At 44.1% G+C, this 22,143-nt stretch overlaps 1 protein-coding gene and 1 pseudogene across 2 annotated transcripts; one reads left to right on the top strand and one right to left on the bottom strand.

The window, feature by feature from the left end:
* The first annotated feature begins 1,187 nt into the window (after positions 1 to 1,187).
* LOC308155163 (uncharacterized protein) lies at positions 1,188 to 3,633 on the top strand. The gene is made up of 3 exons (XM_080528414.1): positions 1,188 to 1,236; positions 1,727 to 1,808; positions 2,310 to 3,633. Exons 2-3 carry the CDS (start codon positions 1,734 to 1,736, stop codon positions 2,832 to 2,834), a joined length of 600 nt encoding a protein of 199 aa, XP_080384540.1. The 5' UTR covers positions 1,188 to 1,236; positions 1,727 to 1,733; the 3' UTR covers positions 2,835 to 3,633.
* A 3,840-nt stretch (positions 3,634 to 7,473) lies between these two features.
* On the bottom strand, positions 7,474 to 19,770 carry LOC308156222 (interleukin-6 receptor subunit beta-like; annotated as a pseudogene). Its single transcript has 12 exons — positions 19,686 to 19,770; positions 19,216 to 19,370; positions 18,852 to 19,011; positions 18,200 to 18,282; positions 17,507 to 17,750; positions 17,183 to 17,383; positions 16,713 to 16,814; positions 16,345 to 16,485; positions 15,945 to 16,085; positions 15,414 to 15,510; positions 8,465 to 8,546; positions 7,474 to 8,141 (listed from the first exon to the last, which is right to left on the bottom strand). The product of its transcript is annotated as an interleukin-6 receptor subunit beta-like (transcript).
* Between the last annotated feature and the right edge of the window lie 2,373 nt (positions 19,771 to 22,143).

The following is a 22,143-nucleotide window of genomic DNA, read 5'->3' as shown; positions in this document are numbered from 1 at the left end:
GTCAGGAGGGAATGTGTTTGAAGATTAAATAACTGGCCAATTAGTGCTTTAGAACGTACGTAGAATACACCCAAAATAACTATCAAAATATCTGTGCATCCTAAAAACGTAACTGTGTGCATATGTTTACTGGTTCCTTAAAAAACATTAGAATGTGTGTGTCTAACGTCGCGCAAGACTAGGCTGCTCAGGATACCGTTGCCGACAGAGTGTCCGAACACTCTCACCATGACAAACGACCGAGTGGTCAGAAGAAGAAGATAACACACTCGCACGGACACCGAAAGGAGTCGAAAGCCACATACCGATATAAAACAGACGCTTACCATAAAACCTACCAGAGGGACAGCCCATCCCTAAATGTTAAGGAACATGTATAAAGACTATGCACCAAGGCGAAACGGGGCTCTTGTCCGGTGAAGCTTCTGCAGTTAACCAGCTGATACTGGCCTGAGGAGGTGAAGCTAGATAAGACCCCTTTCCATGGAATGAAATGCTATTGTTTGCTGATGCTATTGCTTGCTGATGCTATTGTTTGCTGATGTGCTCGAATAAATATTCTCTTAAAGAACAGTTCAGTAGTGGTGCCGAATATATGATTGGATCATTTTATCTTAGAAGTTATATCAAAGACGTCTCGTTGAGATTAAACAAACTCGCTTGTAAGTGACGACTCAATTAAATCAATTCTGGAGAAGTTGATCGCTTTACATCAGTCACGTTCAGACATACGCCGACCCTGGAAATTGCATGGAATCTACTGGGAAGGCGTGTATGTGTGAAAGGGGCTATAGTTTTACTCTCCATGTATAGTACGTTGATACAGTATGTTACTATCCTATAGTACGTTGATCCAGTATGCTACTATCCTATTGTAAGTTGATCTAGTATATTACTATCCTATAGCATGTTGATCCAATATATTACTATCCTATACATTGATTCAGTGTATTACTATGCTATAGTATGGTATATTCATTCAGTGCATCTGTTCTGACCTGCATTTCAAACTCGTGTTCCAACAACATCTGCTGATTGAACACATTAATAGTTATATTCTGCTCAAGATAAATAAAAGCCTTTGTTTACATATTATAGATTGCACAAAATTATTTGTTTATTATGTATATATATTTCTTTCACCCCCTAGATCGCCCCTTCATCCTCCTGCTTGGGGGTCTTTGGAGGCCTCAGCATCTTCATCATCCTCTTCACGGGACTCTTCTGTGTTATTCAGTAGGTCCTCAAAATGGTGGATTCACCTTTAAACCCTAATTCACCCCGCAGGTCTGAACTGAGCTGAGCCGTACTGAGCTGTACTGGGCTGTTCAGGGCTGCACTGAGCCAAGCTGAGCCGTAACGGGGCTGTACTGAGCCGTACTGGGCCATACTGGGCTGTGATGGGCTGTACTGAGCTGTTCTGGTTACATGTATATATACCATATATATATATATATATATATATATATATACCATAGCTGAAACAGTGCTGGAAACGAGAAATAGCCAGCACAGTATGCTTCAGGTTAGCCCTGTGGTTTGACCAACTGTTGACAGTCTGGTTTCAGACCTATTGTGTGTGTGTGTGTGTCATGTGTTCAGGCTGTTCTGTTCTAAGCCATGGAAGCCAAACGCAAATGTAAATACCAAAAATTAAGAGTAAAGCTTTTTGCGCTTATTTGTAGTTATTATTATTAATGATTATTCATTATAATGTGATTGGTAGGTGGAGAATGTTTATGGAGAAGATGGTGCCTGACCCTGGTCAAAGTTCCCTGGCTCACTGGTCTTCTCAGACTGGTCACATGGTAAACAACAATAACATCATACCACAAAACCTCACATCCCTTCACCTTAACATACTATACACCTGTTCTATTCACTGTTCTATTCACTGTTCTATGTACACTTCTATTTACTGCACCATTCACTGTTCTATTTACTTTTCTATTCACTCTTCTATTCCCTCTGGTCCTCTCAGAGTATATACAAGGTATACCCTACAAGGTATAATCACACAATCTCACCTTAAAATGCTTAACATCTGTCCTATTCAATGTAGATATGGACTACAAACCCTTACACCACCAATTCACCATAGTTTGAAGAAGAGTAATGTATTCCTGTAATTCTCTAAAATGTCTACAGTTTATTTACAGTTCAGTTTATTTACAACTTTATTCCTAGTACCCAGAACCTAGTGAATAATGAACCTTCCTTCAGGGTGGCCCAACAGGCTGCAGTTTCCATCATTCCTACTGTCTTTACCATTCCCTTTTGGAAACGTGTGTGATCATGTCACCCCCCAGATCCAGCCCTTCAACCACCCCCCGCAACGAGAGAGCTTCTGTGACAGGGTCTACCCCTGGGAGGTGGACGCCATGATGGGTGACATCACTCCAACGACCACAGAGGACCAGGAAACACAGGACCAGGAGCCAATCAACAACCAGAGAGAGGAGCGAATCCCCAGCTTCTGTAGCTGGACCTCCTGTGAGCATGATCCCAGAGAGGGGAGCATGGACTCAGGCGTAGGCCCAGGGAACCCCCCTGGACTGGGGCACCCTGACGAGCATCTAGCCCCCCCTGCGGAGATGACCACTGTCTCCTCAGTCATCCAGACCTTCGAGAGCTGTCCCATCAACCCCTACAAGAACCAGAGCCCGGTGGAACTTCCTGTGGGCTTGGGTTTTGGGTTGGGGAGTCAGGTTATGCAGGGCGTCACGGAGGAGAGCGAGCTTCTGTTGGAGACGAAGCAGCTCAGCAAGACGACCCCGACCCCGCTCACAGCCTATGTGACGGTCGACATGTTGGAACAGAGACAGGGCAGGTGAAGGACGGTGATTGGACATGGACATACGCCAGTAGCCAATGAGCTTCTCAGCTTCGTTGTCTTACTCATTCTGATTCTGGTCTTCAAGGACTTATGGGTGGACTTATGTCACCTGACCAGGAAAAAAAGGCCCATTGTTTGTCATGGTCAGGTTCTACTGTATTTATGTTTAGTCAAGTCATGTGGTCAGGGAAAACTCCGCCGGGAATAACATTGATCACTCAGAGAGAAGGTTGAATCGTAATCATTGTATTATGCAGATCTGGGTTACATTCTCTGTACAGATGTTTCCAAGGCAGCATGCTCTGTGGTGTAGTGAGCGACCGAGCAATGTACTGATGGAAGTTACAGCTTATATACTTGTTCACAGAGAGAGAATAGCTTTACATCTGTCCATCGTAACTTACAATTGACATTGGTTCCCATACATGGCTCTATCCTATGTCCATGTTGTTCTGCTCTGCTGACCACTGCTGTCTATACATCGTTTTTGAGATGTTTCTCAACTTCTCCCCAAGAGACTAAGTTCCCGGTTGCTATGGCACCAAGTTACCCGACCCCTGGTTAGTCTAACTGGACTGGTGCCCCACTAACCGTGGTCTCTAAATCTGGCCCAGGTGCAGTTACAGAGAAAAGCATATTGACTGAGTGGTCAGTTTTAAGTACCGGTATGTTTAAGATTAAACAATGAATATTGCAATATTTGATGGGCACACAAAAACGGTGATACTGTCATTAACTTGAACTGAAATATTATTTGTATATTTGTGGATTATTGTAAAGTGGACATTAACTGGTACTGTCAAATGCATGACTCCTTATGCAATCTATTGTATATATCATTGAGTAAATTATGAAAATGGTATCTTCTTGTCTGTGGATTGGTGTTATAGCAATTCCTCTGTGCGTGCGTGCGTGGTGTTGGTTCACCACATCCTGAGAACAGCGCAAGTGTGCCAAGAATGTGTCCTAGAGCCTGGAGGAGGAACCTCCCCAGTGTGCATTGACAGTACACTGACTCTGAGTCATTCACTTTATATCACTCTGACCCAGTCTCAACCTTCCCTAACAATCCATCAAAACATGATCCACAGAATTCCTGTTTATGTGGAATATTCCTGGGAACGCCTAGCGATATAAACATGGCTGCGGTGTTCACCACACAATGAGTCAGGTTGAGTCAATTCTTGACATGCGGACCTTTTCACTAGACTGTGGAGAGCCATTTCAGTTGTGTAGGTTTTTTTTTGTTAATACCAATGTTTGGTCTAAATTTCATGTGAATAATTATAGGAAATATGTAGATTTATAATGTTTTAAAACAATGTATGTTTGAATACTTATTTCCCCCTCTGTGTCTAGCAGAGTGCTTATGGTGACCTCATAACTTTTAGATCCTCTTTTTTTTAAGGATTAGTTCTGCTGAAGCTCTGCTGCTAGTCTTATATTCACCAACTGATCTAATTTAACACAGACAGACACTGCTAGGATTCGGGACAGACCACACAAGCAACATGAAGAAACTTAAGCAGAGAGCAGCAAAAAACAGAAACAGAAACACAGCACTATCGAAGCAGAGAAAAGGGGGATTGGCTAGGGGAATTTATGCTTCTTGGGGTCAGAGATGAGGAGGGGCTGGGTTAAAAATGTCCCAAAAAAAATCTGAATAAAAGTCTGAAGAAAACATTTCCAAATAAAAGTCAGAATAAAAGTCAGAATAAAAGTCAGAAAAAGTAAATTTCTGAATAAAAGTCCAGTATCTGCTGGATGGTGGAGTATTGGTTCAGCGCATCCCATGGACATGTGGATCCACATACAAGGACATCTGCAAGCTGTACAGTGAGTATGTCACAAGGAAGTATGGAGAGGCAGTTGTACCTCCAGACAGCTCCAGATGGGCTCAAGGCTCTGCTGGGGAGTTGTGGGAACAGATACCACATCAGGGCTGCTGGAGAAGGTGGAGGGCATGGTGCAGAAGAACGGAGGAGAGTGCTACACCAACAAATTGTTGAGAGGGGCAAAAGCGGTCATACAAAGGAAGATGGAGGCAGAGGCTGTCCCAAGGCAGATGGATCAGCCACAGATGGACCATTCCTCAGAGTCTCTCGTCTCTAACTTCCGTCAATGGATGAAAGCTGCCCTCTCTCCCGAGGTCCTAGAAGAAGTGAAGATGTGGGTGAAGGCAATATTGGCTGGGGCAGCTATGGGGGCAGCGTTTGGGGTGGGCGGTGTGGCTGTAGCAGGTTTAGTCATGTGTGAGGTGGGGGGCCTGGGGACTGCAGCAGCAGCCATGGGAGGGATAGCAGGAGCTATGATAGGGCCCGAGGGGTTGCATGATGCCGGTCCAACAGGTAAACACAAGTGGCAGTAATTAGACCAATAGCAGATTGAGGGACTCTTAACAGTAGAAGGGGCTTCAACTGTAGATCAGGGAGTTGTGGCTGTAGCTTCAGAATCGTTTTTTTCTTCCGTTGTAGCAATGACAAATTCTCCATTCAAATGAAGAGAGGCTCTGGGTGGAATTCCTATATTTCGTTTGTCTATAAATGTTTTATTTTATTTTATTTTATTTTGATACGGTTCATGTGTGTCAGCCCTTCTGGGATTCTTATCTCACTTTTATGTTTCTTGTCGTTGCACCTGTATTGTATATGTGTGTGTGCAAATAAAGACGAATAACAAATCTGACTGGATTCTATTTTCTTGCATCTTGATCATTAATAGTAATGGCTCAAGGCTCTGTCCTGCTGCCAGGCCTTCCCCAGAGTCTACAGACTCTGACTTAAGTAGGTGGATCAAGTGTGCCCTCTCCCCTGAGGTCCTGAGTGGAGTGATCCCATGGGCGGCAGGGTTACTACTGGGTGTAGTGGTAGGGGCAGCTGCTGGGGCATGTGTGGCTGGATTAACAAGGATGTCAATGACAACTTGTATGGCTGTGGGGGGGATAGGATTAGGACTTTTGGGAGGGAGCATTGGTTTGGTGATAGGGTTTGAGAAACTTGAGAAGAAGAGGTGATTAGACCAACAGCAGGATGAGGGAGTTAGTACAGTAGCAGAGGGGTCTCTGTGGGGACAGGGAGTTACAGCTGGAGCTTCAGGAATGGTTTGTTGATATTATGTATGTATGTTTGATATTTAATGATAATACTACACACTTGCTTGATTGACATTTACTATTGTTTATTTCATATTGTATAATGTTGTACATTCACAAACCAAGCTCCAAAAGGGCACATGTACTGTATTCAGGTGACATGCAGTGAAAGAGGAGTATTGTAGTACGTGTCTGTGTGTCCTGCTATAACAGGAAGTAGTGTTAATCATTATGGGCATCGTGATAGCTTCTCAGGACTAAAGCAATATTTACATTTCTATCAATGTAACATTCTTTGTCTTTGCTTCTCTGGGAGCACATCTGAAAGGTCCTGTTGAACTCTGGCCAAACACATATCAACAAAAAGTAACAAACCTAACAGAAATCTCTCTCTCTCGCTCTCTCCATATCAGTAACAATTATACATCCAGAGAGGTAATCTACAACACTTGCATGTAACAGTAATCTCTGAAAGTCTGACCTTCAATTGTAGCAACATTGAAGCCACAAGGAAATGTGTTTGTTACCTGATCAAATAAAAATTACAATGACAAAAGATGTAGAATTCATAGTATTTGAAATGAGCATTAAAAAATCAGGACATTCATCTATGGTGACCCTACAGCAAAGTTCTTGACAACAATCAGGCATTATAGCAGTCTGATGTACATGGAGTCAAATGGTTATTCTCTCTCTCTCAATCTTATCCCTTGTGATAATTATAATCATTTAAAATATGCAGTGTGTGTGTGTGCGCATGTGTTTGTGTTTGTGTGTGTGTGTGTGTGGGGTGTCCATACACGGCAGGCCCTGTTGTACAGTTTGTCATCATCACTCCTCTTTCTTCAAGTCCAGTGTCTTGTTATGATGCTTCACCAAACAGTGTAACTTCAAAGTGACCCTTGACCCTCAGGCTATAGAAGTGACCCCTGGTCAGGCTGTAGAGATTAGCCCACTTCTGGACTGTGCATGATACAAAGTCAAGTTTGCTCACTCAAAGCAGAGCAGCACCGATGATGCTTAGTCAGTGAAATTAAATGGTAGTGGTCAGGCCTGTCAGAGTAATGTGGAAAATAGGACACAAGAGGGTGCTATACCATGAAATGTACCATCCTGGCAACATCAGGGGAAACACTTGGTTGCTGTGCAACATGACTATATCTGTTAATTACATTCATATATGTATAATATACTTATTGTACAATTGTAATAGTATGAAAAATTGTCAGCTTGAAGCTATGTGATAAACTACATTACAAGTCATGACTTCTGTGATTCTATTAGCTTTTTAGGACATTACAACAATAAAAGCCTCAAGACAAAGGCTAAGTCTACAAACCTAAACAGTCAAATTGTGAAGCATGTTACGATGGACACACAGTGTATGAGTTCATGATTGGCAATAAAAAAAGTGCAAAACCTAATAGACTCACAGACATCATTCTAAAAACACTTGGACTTGCTGACTTTTAAAGCTTTGAAATGAACAAAAGGCATGGAGGAATTACACTATTGCAAACAAAAGTCAACGTCCTCTGACTCTCCCTCATTGTGGCCTGTAGCCACTCAGCTGAGGCATATAGCTAGGGGCGGGTCCTGCTGACGACGGCTGCCAATCAGGGGTTTCCTCTTCATCTGTGGCGTGGTCTGCTGAGACCCCTCCTCCAATGGGCTGAACCTGAGCGACGAGGCCCCGCCCTGCTCCTCCATCTCTAGCTGGTTGAACTCCGCAGGCGGACGGCTGTCCTCGTTACCCGCCGGCGAGCGTCTGAAGTATGGGTTCCTGGACTCCTGCCCCTCCTGGAGGTGGTGCTGGTGGTGGAGGTCAGGGTGTTCCTCTTAGTCCAGCAGGGGCTGTGTGGACTCAGAGCGGGCGAAGACGTGCTGGGCCTGGGCCTGGGTCTGGGTCTGGGGGGGGAGGGACCCCGGGGTCTGGGTCTTGTAGCCAGTGGAGGCGGCCACCACAGAGGAGTATTGGACGGTGCTGGCCGTGGTCTGGCCCGAGTCTCCGCCCTCGTCGCTGTCAGAGACGCTCTGGCGTGGCGAGGACATACAGGAGGAGCCTCCGATGCCGCTGCTGTGCTCTTCCGACAGGTACTTGTCCTTCTTCAGGGGCAGGCACGTCTTGTCCTCCTCGTACAGGGACTTCCTGTCAAACACATCCACTTCCACCACGCTCACATCTGCCAGGATGCTCTCCTTGGGGCTGTCCGCCTGGCAGCGGAGAGGGGGGAGAGAGAGAGAGAGAGAGAGAGAGAGAGAGAGAGAGAGAGAGAGAGAGAGAGAGAGAGAGAGAGAGAGAGAGAGAGAGAGAGAGAGAGAGAGAGAGAGAAGAGGGTTGATGGGATTAAATAATATACAGTATAATAATATTAATAATAATAATAATAATATAGAGATATAGATAGGTGAAGTGGATGCACATCTGAATCTAGGACAGGTGTTTTGTCTGTGGGACATAAATCATCTAAGTTCCTAAGTTTATAAGTTCCTAAGTTTATTTCTTCCCACGGCAGCACAGAGGCACTGGGACCTACTTTGGAGGGGAGGTCAGGTGACCAGGTGGCGATGGTGCTGTTGGAGGGGTCTGGGACAACCGGCCAGAAGATCTTCTTGATCCTAAACAAAACAAGGCATGGTTAGAGAACGTCTTTTAGCAGGTGAAAAATAGACTATAGGTTTTAGTCTGTTGCTTTGTGTTTGGTTTGGCATGCAGGATGAGAACGTTTGGAACTATTCTGTTGATTCCACTGAAGCCTTCATGCTAGATTCAGTGAAATGGAGTGATAGTTCTTTGAAAAGGAATTATTTCAAACACAAACACAGCTATTTTTGTAAGTGCTTTGTTCAGACAGCTAATCTACTGTATGATATCAAGCAAAGTCAAATTCCTCAGCAATGACATACAGTATGTCATTAACATAAGCCATACTTTCTCTGTGGCTGTGTGTTATTTACCCCCAGCCAACTCCACTAGACAGGTAGATGCAGCAGACTTTTATGAAAATATCCTCACAAATGTCTATAGTTTTCAGAAACTTGGCCCTTTTCTTATAATGGGAGACTTCAACAGCCGTTGTGCAGATTCTCAGGACTATATTGAGGGTGTGGACTTGGTGGAAGAACGGAATGTAGTGGACTTCTCATCTAACTCCTATGGTGAATTACTTACACAATTTCTGATCAGTGCAAATTGCTGTATTCTAAACGGGAGAAACTATTGTAAGAATGACTTCACCTGTGTGTCAAGTCAACTAAGGGGCTGTCAGTTGTTGATTATTTAATCGTCCCTCATGAAAATCTGCATTGGTTTAGTGACTTCACTGTAACTAGGAGCAGGGACCTTTTCACTCAAGCGGGGTGTGTCTCAATTATGGACACGACTAGAGTAATCCCAGACCACTCCTGCCTTACCTGCACCATGGCCCTACCAGCAGTACCTTCCCTACCTCAATCTTCCAAACAGAGGAACGAGGACAGGGTCTCTTTCACTGCCTTTGATTTGTCCACTATCCCCGACCACTTCCTGTCTGGTGACAGCTGCCAAGATGCACTGAGGGGCTGTATAGCCCAGTTAGAGGCCTCAGCAGCCAACCAGTTTACTGTGGACTCGGTGTATGCTCAGTTTTGTGACATTGTAAAACATGAGATGCGAGAACAGATACCCCACAAGGACATTATTATCCAACCGGGTCGCACAAACAAAAAGAGGAAAACAAAAAAAGCCTGGTGGACAGATGAGCAATCCTCATTATGGAACTCCTTGAGCGTGGCAGAGAAGGAGTGGACATCCTGCCCCCCCGGACCAACAAGAGCCAGGGCTAGAGCTGTGATGAAGGACAGACAGAGACAGTTTGACCGCTCAGTCCAAGCTGCAAAGAGACGCCACTGGAGACTGCAACAGGAGAATATCCAGGAGCTAGAAAGCAACGACCCGAAGACCTTCTGGAGCCAAGTTAACCAGCTTGGTGTAGGCAGCGAGCGGCACCCCAACATCCCCTGGGAGGTCTTGGGGCCGGATGGCTCCCCACAGACTGATAAAGAATCTGTCCTAGAGTCGTGGAGGAGCGAGTTTGCCAGCTTGTTCCAGGCGAACCAGCATAGTGGCCCCACCCTCGCCAGAGTCACAGAGCACCCCCACTTTAACCTGGATACATCCCTGAACCAGCCAATCAGTGAGCATGAGATTGTCAAAGTCCTGCAAGCAGCCAAGAAATGCAAAGCATATGGTTTTGATGGGCTACCTACTGATGTTCTGAAAAATGGTAATGCACTTAACTTATTGCATAGGCTTTTTAATCATTGTTTTCTTAATGGCACAATCCCAGAACTATGGAAATATGGCATCATCAACCCTATCTATAAAGGCGGGGGAAAAGATAAAAGAATACCTGCAAACTATCCAGCTATTACTTTGACCTCTGCTGTATATAAACTGTTCTGCTGTGTGTTACATAACAGGGTCTCTGAGTGGGTGGAGTCCAACGGCATCATAACAGATGAACAAAATGGGTTTAGAAAGAAAAGGAGTCGTATAGACCATATTGCCACTTTAACTGCTATTATAGACTCAAGGAAAAAGCTTAGAAAATCTACATTCTGCTCTTTTATCGATTTTTCCAAAGCCTTTGATCATATTAACCGTAGCATGCTATGGGAGAAGTTGTCAGCTGTAGGCCTACATGGCAACATCCTTAACTGTCTTACTGCTCTGTACGAACATGTGAAATGCTGTGTCCGTGTAAATGGTAGCCTTACAGATTGGTTCCCAGTCGACATTGGCGTAAAACAGGGCTGCATTTTGTCACCTGTTCTGTTCTCCATATATATAAATGACTTAAGTATAGCAATTAAGGCCTTGGGAAAAGGTGTCCCTATAGGAAATGAAAAGATCTCTATACTTTTATATGCAGATGATATTACCCTGATATCTGAGACAGAAGAGGAACTACAGGAGATGCTGACACTGGTCCATAGTTGGTGCCAGGAGTGGAAACTAAATATAAATGTTGATAAAACCAAAGTAGTGCATTTCAGAAATCCAGCAAAGCCCCTGTCCAGTTTTAGCTTCTCATGTGGGCTTTCCCCACTAGAGGTAGTCAGAGAATACAAATATCTGGGTCTATACTTAACAGAGTTCCTAGACTATAGTGTAACTGCTAAACATCTAGCCTTGCATGCAAATAGAGCACTAGGTGCAATTATAGCCAAAAGCAAAATATTGGGTGGTTTCCCCTTCAAATATTTCACCAAATTGTTTGAATCTTTGGCTCTGCCCATCCTGACCTATGCAGCTGCTGTCTGGGGTTACAAAAGTCACTCTTGTATTAATGCTGTTTTTAATAGGGAATGTCGTTTTTATTTGGGTGTGGGTAAATACACACCGAATGCTGCCATACAAGGTGATTTGGGGTGGAAAACCATGTGGCAACACCAGTGGTCATGCATTTTCAAGAACTGGAAGAGACTGTGTGGTATGCCTGATAACAGGCTATGTAAGCGTGTGTTCCTGTGGGCTAACCAGATGAGAAATGTGAAAAACTATGCTCATACGGTGCGAACATTTTTTAGCTCTCTACATCTATCCCACCTCGCCAGCACTGATCTAATCCTATCAAGAAATGATCTACGGCCCGCGGTGGTGTAGCGGTCTAAGCACTGGCCACTAGTGCAAGCTGCCCACCGGGGACTGGGATCGGATCCCAGCTCGCCAGATCCGGATATGGCTGGGGCACACACGGGGAGCGGCATATTGGGCGGCCGCTCCCGAGGGCGGTATAGGAGTATTTCCGGACAAGGATCCGTCGCGCAACAGCGCCCCCGGGGTGCCGGAATAACAGGTGCTGGGCTCGAGGAGCCAGTCAGCTAGTCTGCCTGGCGGCCTCTTCTGGGACTGCCGGCCACGGGGTCGTGCGGCGGATCCTTCGCAATAGGCAGGGGATAATTGGATGCTAGGTTGGGTTCAATTGGCTACCAATTTGGGCGTGAAAAAGGGATAAAATCTGAAAAAATAAAATAAGTAAATAATAATAATAATAATATCTACGGCCCCGCGGTGGCGTAGCGGTCTAAGCACTAGCCACTAGTGCAAGCTGCCCACCCAACTCCACCGGGGACTGGGATCGAATCCCGGTCTCGCCAGACCCGGATATGGCCGGGGCACACACAGGGAGCGGCATATTGAGCGGCCGCTCCCGAGGGCGGTATAGGACTATTTCCGGACAAGGATCCGTCGCGCAACACCGCCCCCGGGGTGCCGGAATAACGGTGCTGGGCTCGAAGAGCCAGACAGCTAGTCTGCCTGGCGATCTCCTCTGGGGCTGCCGGCCACGGGGTCGTGCGGCGGATCCTACGCAATAGGCAGGGAATAATTGGATGCTAGGTTGGGTTCAATTGGATACCAAATTGGGTGAAAAAGGGATAAAATCTGAAAAAAAATAAAAATAATATATGATCTACGGAGTCTTGATGTAGCAGTTGCAGAGGCAGACAAGGAGAAATGGCTCCGGCAGATTAACAGGCCAGAGGGAAACAAACTGCGTACTTACTGTTCTTTTAAAAATGTTTTTGAATCAGAACCCTATGTTCAATCAGTGGCGGCTCCTGCCAAATCTCTCAGGGGGGGCAATTGTTGCGTTGATGGTTAAGGTGACACGTTCAAGGGTAAATTCACCTAAATCAGCGGGCTTAAATAAATTGACTCTCACAGCCATTGGTATTCAGTTATCACATATTTTATTTTAGGTGCAGCAAATCCAGGATAAAGAGCAGTGGCACAGGGGCTGATAATGTGCAATGGATGGATAAAACTATTTACATACTACAAAATACAAAATATGGACGGCATACATACTGCTCACTTGTATTGAAATTTAGCTCGTCTCTCTTTCAAAGCAGCAAAACAATCAATGACCCTCTCATTAAAATCAGGCATCTTCCTGACTAGTTCCCTCTCCATTGAAAGCATGGCCAGTGCATTCAGGCGCTCCTGGCCCATTGTGTTTCGCAGGAAGTTCTTGATTCTCTTAAGGGTCGAGAAACACCTCTCAGCTTCAGCTGTTGTCATGGGAGTGGCAATTAGGATGTTCAACAGAGCTACAGTCTCAGAGAAAGTCTCCTGGAGGTTGTACCTGTGTAGAACCTGGTACAGTGCCAGTGCACCAGAGCAGCCCTTGAACTCAGCACTCTCATAGACAAGGGACAGCTCAGTCTTGAGCTTCACCTGGTTCAGCATGGGGTATGCCTTGACAGTGGTGTTCAGAGCCTCAACAGGGAATGCATGGCAGTGCTGTTGGAACATCTCTCCTTGGAGCAGCGTGGCACTCACAAGGTGGTTGGTGAAAGAAAACCTTTCTTTGGAGTGGGCCAGGATTGTGTCGCAGATCTGTCAAAAGTATGGGGTGTGAAAGAAAATGTGGAAATAAGCACTTTGGAAGTACAACACTGAATAAAGACTGCTACCATCTCATCCCTGAATGTAACTCTGATTGGTGGTGATTTTCCAACACTGTGTTTCAAAACTTGGACCTACCTCTTTAGACAGCCTCTGCTTCTCTTCTTCTCCCAAGACCCTCCTTGATGTTCTGGTTCCTGTGGCTTCTTGCTGCTGCTCTTGAGATGAGCTTTGGTCCCTGAAGGCAGACAGACCAACAGTGTTAAGATTTCAAATAAGAAAATGTAGCTGAACAATCTGCTGTCTTGTAGTTGTAATTGTATCTACAGTAATTTCTGAAATGTAGTCTAACGATGATTTAAGGTCTCCAGGAGAGAGGGATCTGTTTTAAGTATAACAGTTGACTTTAGCTTTAACAGGCTGTGCACATGAGTCACTCCTGACCACTTAGATATCTTGGAGCTATTTAGGTAGATATGCTTATTCTTGAATAGAAATATGTAGGTCTATCTATTCACAAATTAAACCTCAGACATTTTTAGACATGTTCTATATATTAGCCTAATACATATATTAAAAAAAAAATGCTTAGTTGTAATTCGCTGACAAAATGTATTGTATAGTTTGATAAATGTAATATACTACATTACATTAAGTAACTACATATTAATATAATGTAACATAATAAATTAAATGCAAAGTTTTGTTGCAAAAAAGAAGCTTCGCATAGCAACCTACCAAATGAATATCCTACTCCAATTACTCGGGCAAGCCCTAATTTTAATTCAACTCATTGTTATATAAGCCTACTAGTTTTACCGGCGCCTTTCCCATTCATCATAGCATGCATACATTTGATTATTACAAAGTTCTATATTACGGAGAAGGTACAAACTATAGTTTTTATAGCATGCTGCTTGTGAAGCTTTGGACGGCATGTTTTATGAAGACTGCGTCAATGTCCTTCTTCTGCAGCCGTATGACATGACGTAAGCACGTACGATTCTTTGTGCATGTCCCAAAAACCCATAGAGAATGCCCGAATGGCCTGAAGTTACCAAAATAGATTTTACATGTAAGTCTACGAGAACAGCCTAGTGCAATTTCGAGTAGAGGGAAAGTTGCACTGAAAGGGGCGGGACTTGAAGCTGATTGGAATATACTCCACAGAACACTAGCTGATTGGACTGTGATATACTCCACAGAACACTAGCTGATTGGACTATGATATTCAGAAGCAACACTGTCTAGAAGTCATAGAAAAAAAAATCTCTCTCTTCTCCCTTTGGTGGGGCATTGTCCAATTGCCCTAATGAACCAGCCTCCCCTGTGTTCAATGCATTATGCCCAGGCAGCATAGAAGTGCCCTTGCCAAGTTTAGGTGTGGAGTCGCTCCCTTAGCCCTGGAAACCGGCAGATACACTAACACCCCAGTGGAGAGTCGTTTCTGCACACTGTGCAACAGTGGTTCGATTGAATCCGAAGCCCACGTCCTATTACACTGTGAACTTTATAACGACATCCGCGCTGATCTTTTTATCTTTTTATCAAAACACTACGAGACTTTTAATGATTTTAATGACCATAATAAACTGTGTAAAATTTTAGCTGGTGAACACTGCACTAATGAATGTGCCAAGGCCTGCCACCTCATCCTACAAAGAAGAGTAGCCTTCATGAGCATCGCACAATAAACTGCCCCCCCCCCCTTTTCTTTACATATTTCATTGCCTTTACTGTATACTGTATTTTATTGTAATGCCAATGCCAATTTGCTGTGTAATAGTTCAAGTGAAATAGTACTCGAATGTACGTTTTTAATTTGTATTGCTATGATTTGTATTGTGTCTCACAACTTTTTAATGCACCTTTTGTTGCTGTTCTTTATACCATACCTGTTTGTTGAGGAGTGACACATAAATAAAGATATATCTATCTATCTATCTATGTGCTGTCTTCACAGAGAGAAGCCAAAACTGCTGCAGTAACTTTCCAGGAGTCATAAATATAATATATAATATAATAATCCATAGTGATGAATGTTGTTCCAGGCTGTCACAGTGTAGGAGAGACAGGATAGAGGAGTAACTCACGACTCCTTCTTGCACATGCAGAACAGCATGGTCATCAACACCACGAACAGGAAGGCGAAACACGCTCCCACCACGATGCCCTCTATCTGGCCCGGAGCTGATGGACAACGCGCACACGCACACGCACACGCACACACACACAACAAATAGAGAACATTTAAATGAGATCTAGAACATCAAGATGAGATACAACATTAAGATGACATCTACAACATTATTGTTGATTCACTTGACTAACGAATAGAACCACAGAGGGAGAACGGATGGCAGCCCAGGGGAAGTTATAGAGGGACAGAAGTTTAACAGAGTGCAAAATGTTGCTTTTGTAGTATGAAATATTCTTGTGCTCAGGCAGATTTTGTGAAAATATTGCTGATGGAGTCCATTCACATGGTGCAATTTTGGAAATACATGACAGACAGAATACAAAAGAAAACCATGTGGGTGTACCTCAGTCCATGTAACATGTTTGTGTTGGTTGTGTGTGTGCGCTTGGTTTTAGAACAGTACTGTGCTCCTGGTAACGCTCACCGTAGGTGTGGGTAACGAAGGAGAAGTTGGTGCTGTTGGTGTGTCCCACCACAGTAGAGGCCATGACCCGCACCACGTAGTTACTGCTGCTGGACAGGTGCCTGAGCGTGTAGGAGTCGGTGTCAGGAGGCACACTGACGGCTGCAAAACAACACAGTCACAGAGGTGAACACACACACTCGTACACGCCGCCCCGACACTCCCATTACAGCAGGACTGCATATGGAGAAAGAGATGACAGTAAATTGGGTCAAGACACAGAATCATTTTAATAACATAACATTTTTATTTAATTAATGTTAATTCATGTTAATTAATATGTGTGTGTGTGTGTGTGTGTGCGTGCGTGCGTGCGTGCGTGTCCGTCGCGTCTGTTTGAGTGTGTGTGTACAGTACGTACAGAGTTCGTGGCCCCCTGTGGTGTAGTAGATGGTGTAGTTGGTGATGAAGCCTCGTTGTCTGTCCAGAGGGATCTCCATCCACTCCAGCTCTGCATCGTTCTTCCCTGGCCTCAGCTTCACTGACGGACCCTCCAAAGGAACTACAGCAGCGGAGCAGAGGACAGAGAAACTGCGATGAGTTCAACTACGTTACTAAGTGCTGCTCACTCCTGGTCCTGGGGAGCTGCAGTACTGCAGGCTTTTGTCCCAGCACAGCAGGGAGACACCTGATTTACCTAATCAAGGTTTTGAAGATCAGTTGACAGTTAACATAGACAACATAATGATGGATCCATCTTGTGTGTGCATGTGTGTGTGCGTGTCTTACCCCCTTGTTCCAGAAAGGCTGCTGTGGTGACAGGCTTCCCAACCATTCCAGAGTACAGCGGATACACAGAGATGTCGTAACGTTTATACTTCTCTATGTTTCCTGCATGGGGAAAACGTGGAATTATATTTATTAGACAGCAGAACCATATGTATGCATGGTCCACGTCTCAAAAAGGTGTTAAAAGTGTTCCCACGCACAAATTAAGCCTAACATGTTTTGTAATTACAATTTATTCCAAGACTTGGCTTAATCTGTGGCCAGGAAACCACCACTAAAAACGTACATACTGAAAGGAGCTGGTATAAAGTGCTGCCTAGCACTACATTTAGCTAAGGTTATCTAAGTCAACCATACCTTAGCTAAATTATCGAAGTCAACCATAACTTAGCTTAATTAGCTAAGTTGACCTTAACTTAGCTAAGGTTATCTAAGTCAACCATGACCATAAAGAGCTGCCTCATCCTGACCTCTGATGGCTGCTGTCCTGGTGCGTTTGCCTTCTCTCTGCCAGTCCATCTGGCCGTCGCTGACAGAGACCCACTCCACCAGGTACTCCGTCACCGCCCTGGGGTGCCCAGCCACATTGGCGGTCATGTTGGGGGGCTGCCACTCCACCCACAGCTGGCCCTCCTGGGTGTACCAGCCCAACGACTCCACCGGAGGGGGCTCTAGAGCACACATAACATTAACATAAATACACACTTCACAAAGTATTATAGAAACATTGTAATACATGGTATCCAGCTAGCAAGGTAGCACGCACACACGCACGCACACACACACACACACACCTTGTGTTACTTTAGGGATAACTAGCAGGGCACTAGGCGACTGGCCGGCAGAGTTGCTGGCAATCACTTCAGCATAGACCCTCTTCTTCTCAGACAGGCTAATCTGGCGGAGGACGGTGATTTTCCTCTCTTGCGACCAGGCCTCCAGGTCAGCCTCAGAGCCGTTCACCACCACGCTCTCCCAATCCCAGTCCTGGATCTTTACCCTGTAGCTCCGGATCCTTCCATTACACTCCACAGGAGCCTGGCAGAGAACAGATATTTTACATCTTTTTCACATCATTTAGGCTACGATGAAGGGTCATATGGTGATTCTCAAGAAAACAATTTTAAGTAATAATAATAATAATGTTACATTTGTATAGTGCTTTGGACTCAAAGCACTTAACATGTCAAAAAATATTAACATAAAAATATAGAGGACAGTCATAGAACATACATACAATGACTTCAAATATGATCTACAGAAATGTGTCTTGTTTGTTAAAATCTATTCAACATTGAAACAAGACCCAGTGATCAACTGCCAACCAGACAATAAAGACTTTACCCAGACTTGAAAACAGTTGTGAAGCAATTGGGGGATCATGTGTAGATGAGGATTCTTCTCATTCTTCACTATTAACCAAACATGGATTAAAATCTACTATCATACCTGTGTTGTATGTAATGTGTCAGTGTTTCTTTCCCTACCTTAGACATCAGTTGTATTCTCCGTTCAGCTTGCCCCTGGACAGGCATGACCACCCTCCACAGATCAGGCTTACTGGAGGGCTCTAGAGGAGAGAGGACAGAGGAGACGTCACATATCTCACCAATGACAGATATCACGGTACAGTTCTACCACACACACTGATACAATGAACTAGACACTAATCTGATCAAGATATCAAGATATCTTTGAATGCCCTTTGAATCAGTCCTGATGTTCAAAATTGCCCATTTGTGTAAATTCCTACAACTCCCAAGACTCCCCTTCCTCTCAGGCGACATCCTTCCATTGCTCTCTGGGAATCACTGGCACTGAAATCACGTATTCCCTCACTGATGCTACGTAGCACTAAGCTAACGTTTTCTGCCGAGCCTTCGTCTGAGCCTTGAGCGTCATCCATCTCCGTAGAATTCTTTATTTGTTGCTCATCACTTTTCTTTTGTCCTCTAGTTTTCTTTCCCCCACTCATTCCAATATATTTTATAACGATTTGTATTAAAGTTTATGAATTAAGGGGGTTAGTTTTATCTGGCTATTGGGAGCTCAAAATTAAGCAGCCATCTTGCACGTTTCGCCACCGGAAGTCTGCAAACTTCCCTTTTAATGGTTGTGGTGACTGGCTCTTACACTCACCGGCCTCAGGGGTCCTGGCGGTGGTGTTACTGCTCCAGTCGCTCCAGTAGCCGTAGTCCTTGTCGTGAATGCAGCGCACCTGAACCACATACACGGTGTCAGGCCTCAGGCTCTGCAGCCGGAACGTCTCCATGTACTTCTCAGTATCTGCCCGGGGCACCTGGGGGAGGGGGGGTCGCAGCACATTAGACACCAGGACACACAGCACAACAGAACATCCAAGACCACCATTACAATGATCTATAGAGACAATCAAAGTGACTTTGAAAACGGCAGAACAGATTGCTTCCCAATTGACCAAATAGCCGGTGAGAATAGTACATACAGTACATGTATTATATAAACCTGTAAAATTCATATTTACCTCGGTCCACTCTCCAGCGGTGGCCTTGCAGTAGCGGATGTTGTACTTCAGTATGCCGTATGTTTTGTGGATAGGGTGGGTCCAGTTCACGATGAGAGATCTGGCAAATTGCTTCTCCGAGATGATTCTGACTTTGGAGGGGGGGTTTGTTTTCACTGCAAAACAGGAAAGACATATAGATCATTACACTATAGACAGTGCTCTGTGGAAGTAATGGGACAGTGAAGCATTTTATCTTCTTTTGGCTCTACACTCGAAAAGACATAGTTCCCCTATCAATCTTTTTTTTTGTGTGTAACCAAAACCTTTGGAATCTTTCTATATACAGTATATTGTACTATGATCCCTCTTCTCTATATCTCTCTCTGTCATTCCGTCAAGACTGTAATAAGGATTAGACTTCCCTCTCTCCTTTAAACATTTTTAACAAATCATCATGATGAGACTGAGGTCCATTGGTGTCCACCTACCCAGCTCCTCTGCCGATATGTTCAGGACATCAGACTGGACCTGCCCCAGTCTGTTCTCTACCTTCACCCACACGTCCAGTTCCATGAACATAGGGAACGTTTTCCGATTTCAGTTGCACACTATCTGTAGTTAACAACAAATTGCTGATGTCCTCATAATCAATACAATGTTATAAAAACAGAATTATCTTATGCCTACATTTATCCGTAAAACAGAGCAAGACAACTGTCTGGTCCTAGTAATATTATTCATTATCATACATGGAGGTCAAAATCAGAGGACGGGCTCGTTGTAATGCATGGAATGGAATGAGATATCCATCGCAATGAGCACCTCCTCCGGTTTCTACCTCCACCAGCCTCCCCTGACCCAAACACCACAATGTGTATCCACAGAGCCAGTGACTTACACTATGGTGGCCAACAGAGTGTAGGTAGTGGGCACCTCCTCTACTCCCCCAGGCAGCTCCTGCCTCCTCCCGGCATCCCAGAAGCAGGATACGTTAGAGGAGATCTGGGAGCCGGACTGGACGGCCATGCAGGACAGTCGCTCCGGCTTCACAGGAGCATCTGACCAGGACCAGAGGATGGAACACAATCAACTCTGGTCTATGGTTCGGTGTTCATATTGTTTGTATTTATTGTTTATATTGTTTAGTATTGTTCTTGTGCCTTGGAGACAATAGTTTTGTAAAAATCCCTATCCAAATCAATTTGATTGATTGACTGTCATTATATAAAAAGAAGTGTTGTGTTGCTATGGATCTTCAGGGTGACAAAATAAACAATGTTTCCTTGAAAGTAAATATTTTCATATGTTATTATATCATAACATTTCTATAAGTAAAATAGTGATATTTATGAAAATTAAAGTGTGAAGGAAACACAATTTCCTGGACATGGAGCCTATTGTAGCATTGCTAGCATTGTAGGCCTACTTACACCCGTTCTTCATAATGATCCCGTGGATTTGCAGTTTGTTGTTTCCCGTACTCCGATGGTTATTACATTATTTAGTCATTCAAAGGCAATATTAAAAAGATGGGCTTTCAGTCTTGACTTGAACATATTTGCAGCCTCACCAAATCTGTGGTACACATTGGGCTGATATGCTAGCAAAAGGTCTTTCAGATATTCTGGTGCTGTGCCAGTGAGAGCTTTATAAACAAGCAGAAGGATTTTGAAATCTATTCTGAATTTAACAGGAAGCCAGTGTAGTCTCTAAAATAGGAGTTATATGAAAAAAAGCACATGATATGGTAGGATAGATAGAACTAAAAGCATATGGATCACCTGCCACCAACTGCTCTCATACGTTAAACAATACGTGTACAATAGCGTGGGGTTTCCGTTAGAAAAAATTGCCGCCGGACATCTGTCCGGGAAGATTTCGATTTACCGGACAAACGTGAATTATTCCGGTCATCATATTAAAATATAATATAGCTGTTTGTCGCGGTGATTACTGTTGTGTAGCGGCCTATATATGCCATGTAATGTCTATTTCTCATCCGATACGATTAGATGCGAGCTATATAATATATAATAATATAACATGATTCGCATGCGCGCTATGCCATTATGTCCAGCGCTGAACGGGCGCCTCACTGGGAACTGAACAGACAGCATCGATCAATGAACGGACTCCACATTACGTTAACAGAAGTTTGTTAAATTGTTTGGGATTAATGTGAGTTTTCTATTTTCTCTTTCCAGTTTTACCCTTTTTTTATCAATAAAACAACGTCATTTCTATAACCAGGTCTCGCTGGTTGGGAAGGCATTTCGTTTAGCTGCCTGTCAAATCATACTTAATCGGACTCGGGAGTATGACAATGAGGAGAACATAACTGTTTATTGAGAAACAATTGATAGGCAGGCTGGGGATACGTATATAAAGAAATACCACAATGTCTAGATGTATAACATTTTATTGAACAGTGCAAGCATGTAGGCTTCTGGCGTGACACGGCTAGCCTAATTTCCGTTCATATGCCTTTTATCAGATAAAATAAAATAGAATAAAACTCTTTGAAAATAAATAGGCTTTAAATAAACTTGCAATGCGTATAGGCTAATTTCTGAGCACCAAACACACACACACTCATACACACACAACACTGCCCGAGAGAGAAGGACCCGCCCCCTTTAGTTAGCCTATAGGTGTGTGTGTGTTTGGTGCTCAGCTGAAAATGGTGGCCCGAAGCCAATTTGAATACAATTCGCTAAAGCGAATTGTATTCAAATTGTGCTTAGAGGGAATTATTTTCACCGGACATTATGTCCGACGAGTTTTCAATTTGTCGGACTTCAACAAATTTTACCGGACAAAGACCGGTAATTACCGGTTAACGGAAACCCTGGGTGTACTGCAGGTCAGATGAGGTACAGTAGATGAGGTTACCTTCCCTCTTCCAATGACGTCCAGCAGTCTCCCCGGGGTTCCACAGAGCACGTT

The sequence above is a fragment of the Nansenia antarctica genome, assembly GCF_963989245.1.
Source record: "Nansenia antarctica genome assembly, chromosome: 4".
Classification (NCBI taxonomy): Eukaryota; Metazoa; Chordata; class Actinopteri; order Argentiniformes; family Microstomatidae; genus Nansenia; species Nansenia antarctica.
This window is presented reverse-complemented; position numbering and strand designations above follow the sequence as displayed.

What these genes read in the sequence shown, in the direction of transcription:
- LOC308155163 (XM_080528414.1), top strand. Translation starts at nt 1,734, where the DNA reads ATGTTTATGGAGAAGATGGTGCCTGACCCTGGTCAAAGTTCCCTGGCT. An exon ending in CTTCTCAGACTGGTCACATG is followed by an intron (nt 1,809 to 2,309) that starts GTAAACAACAAT and finishes GTCACCCCCCAG; the next exon opens with ATCCAGCCCTTCAACCACCC.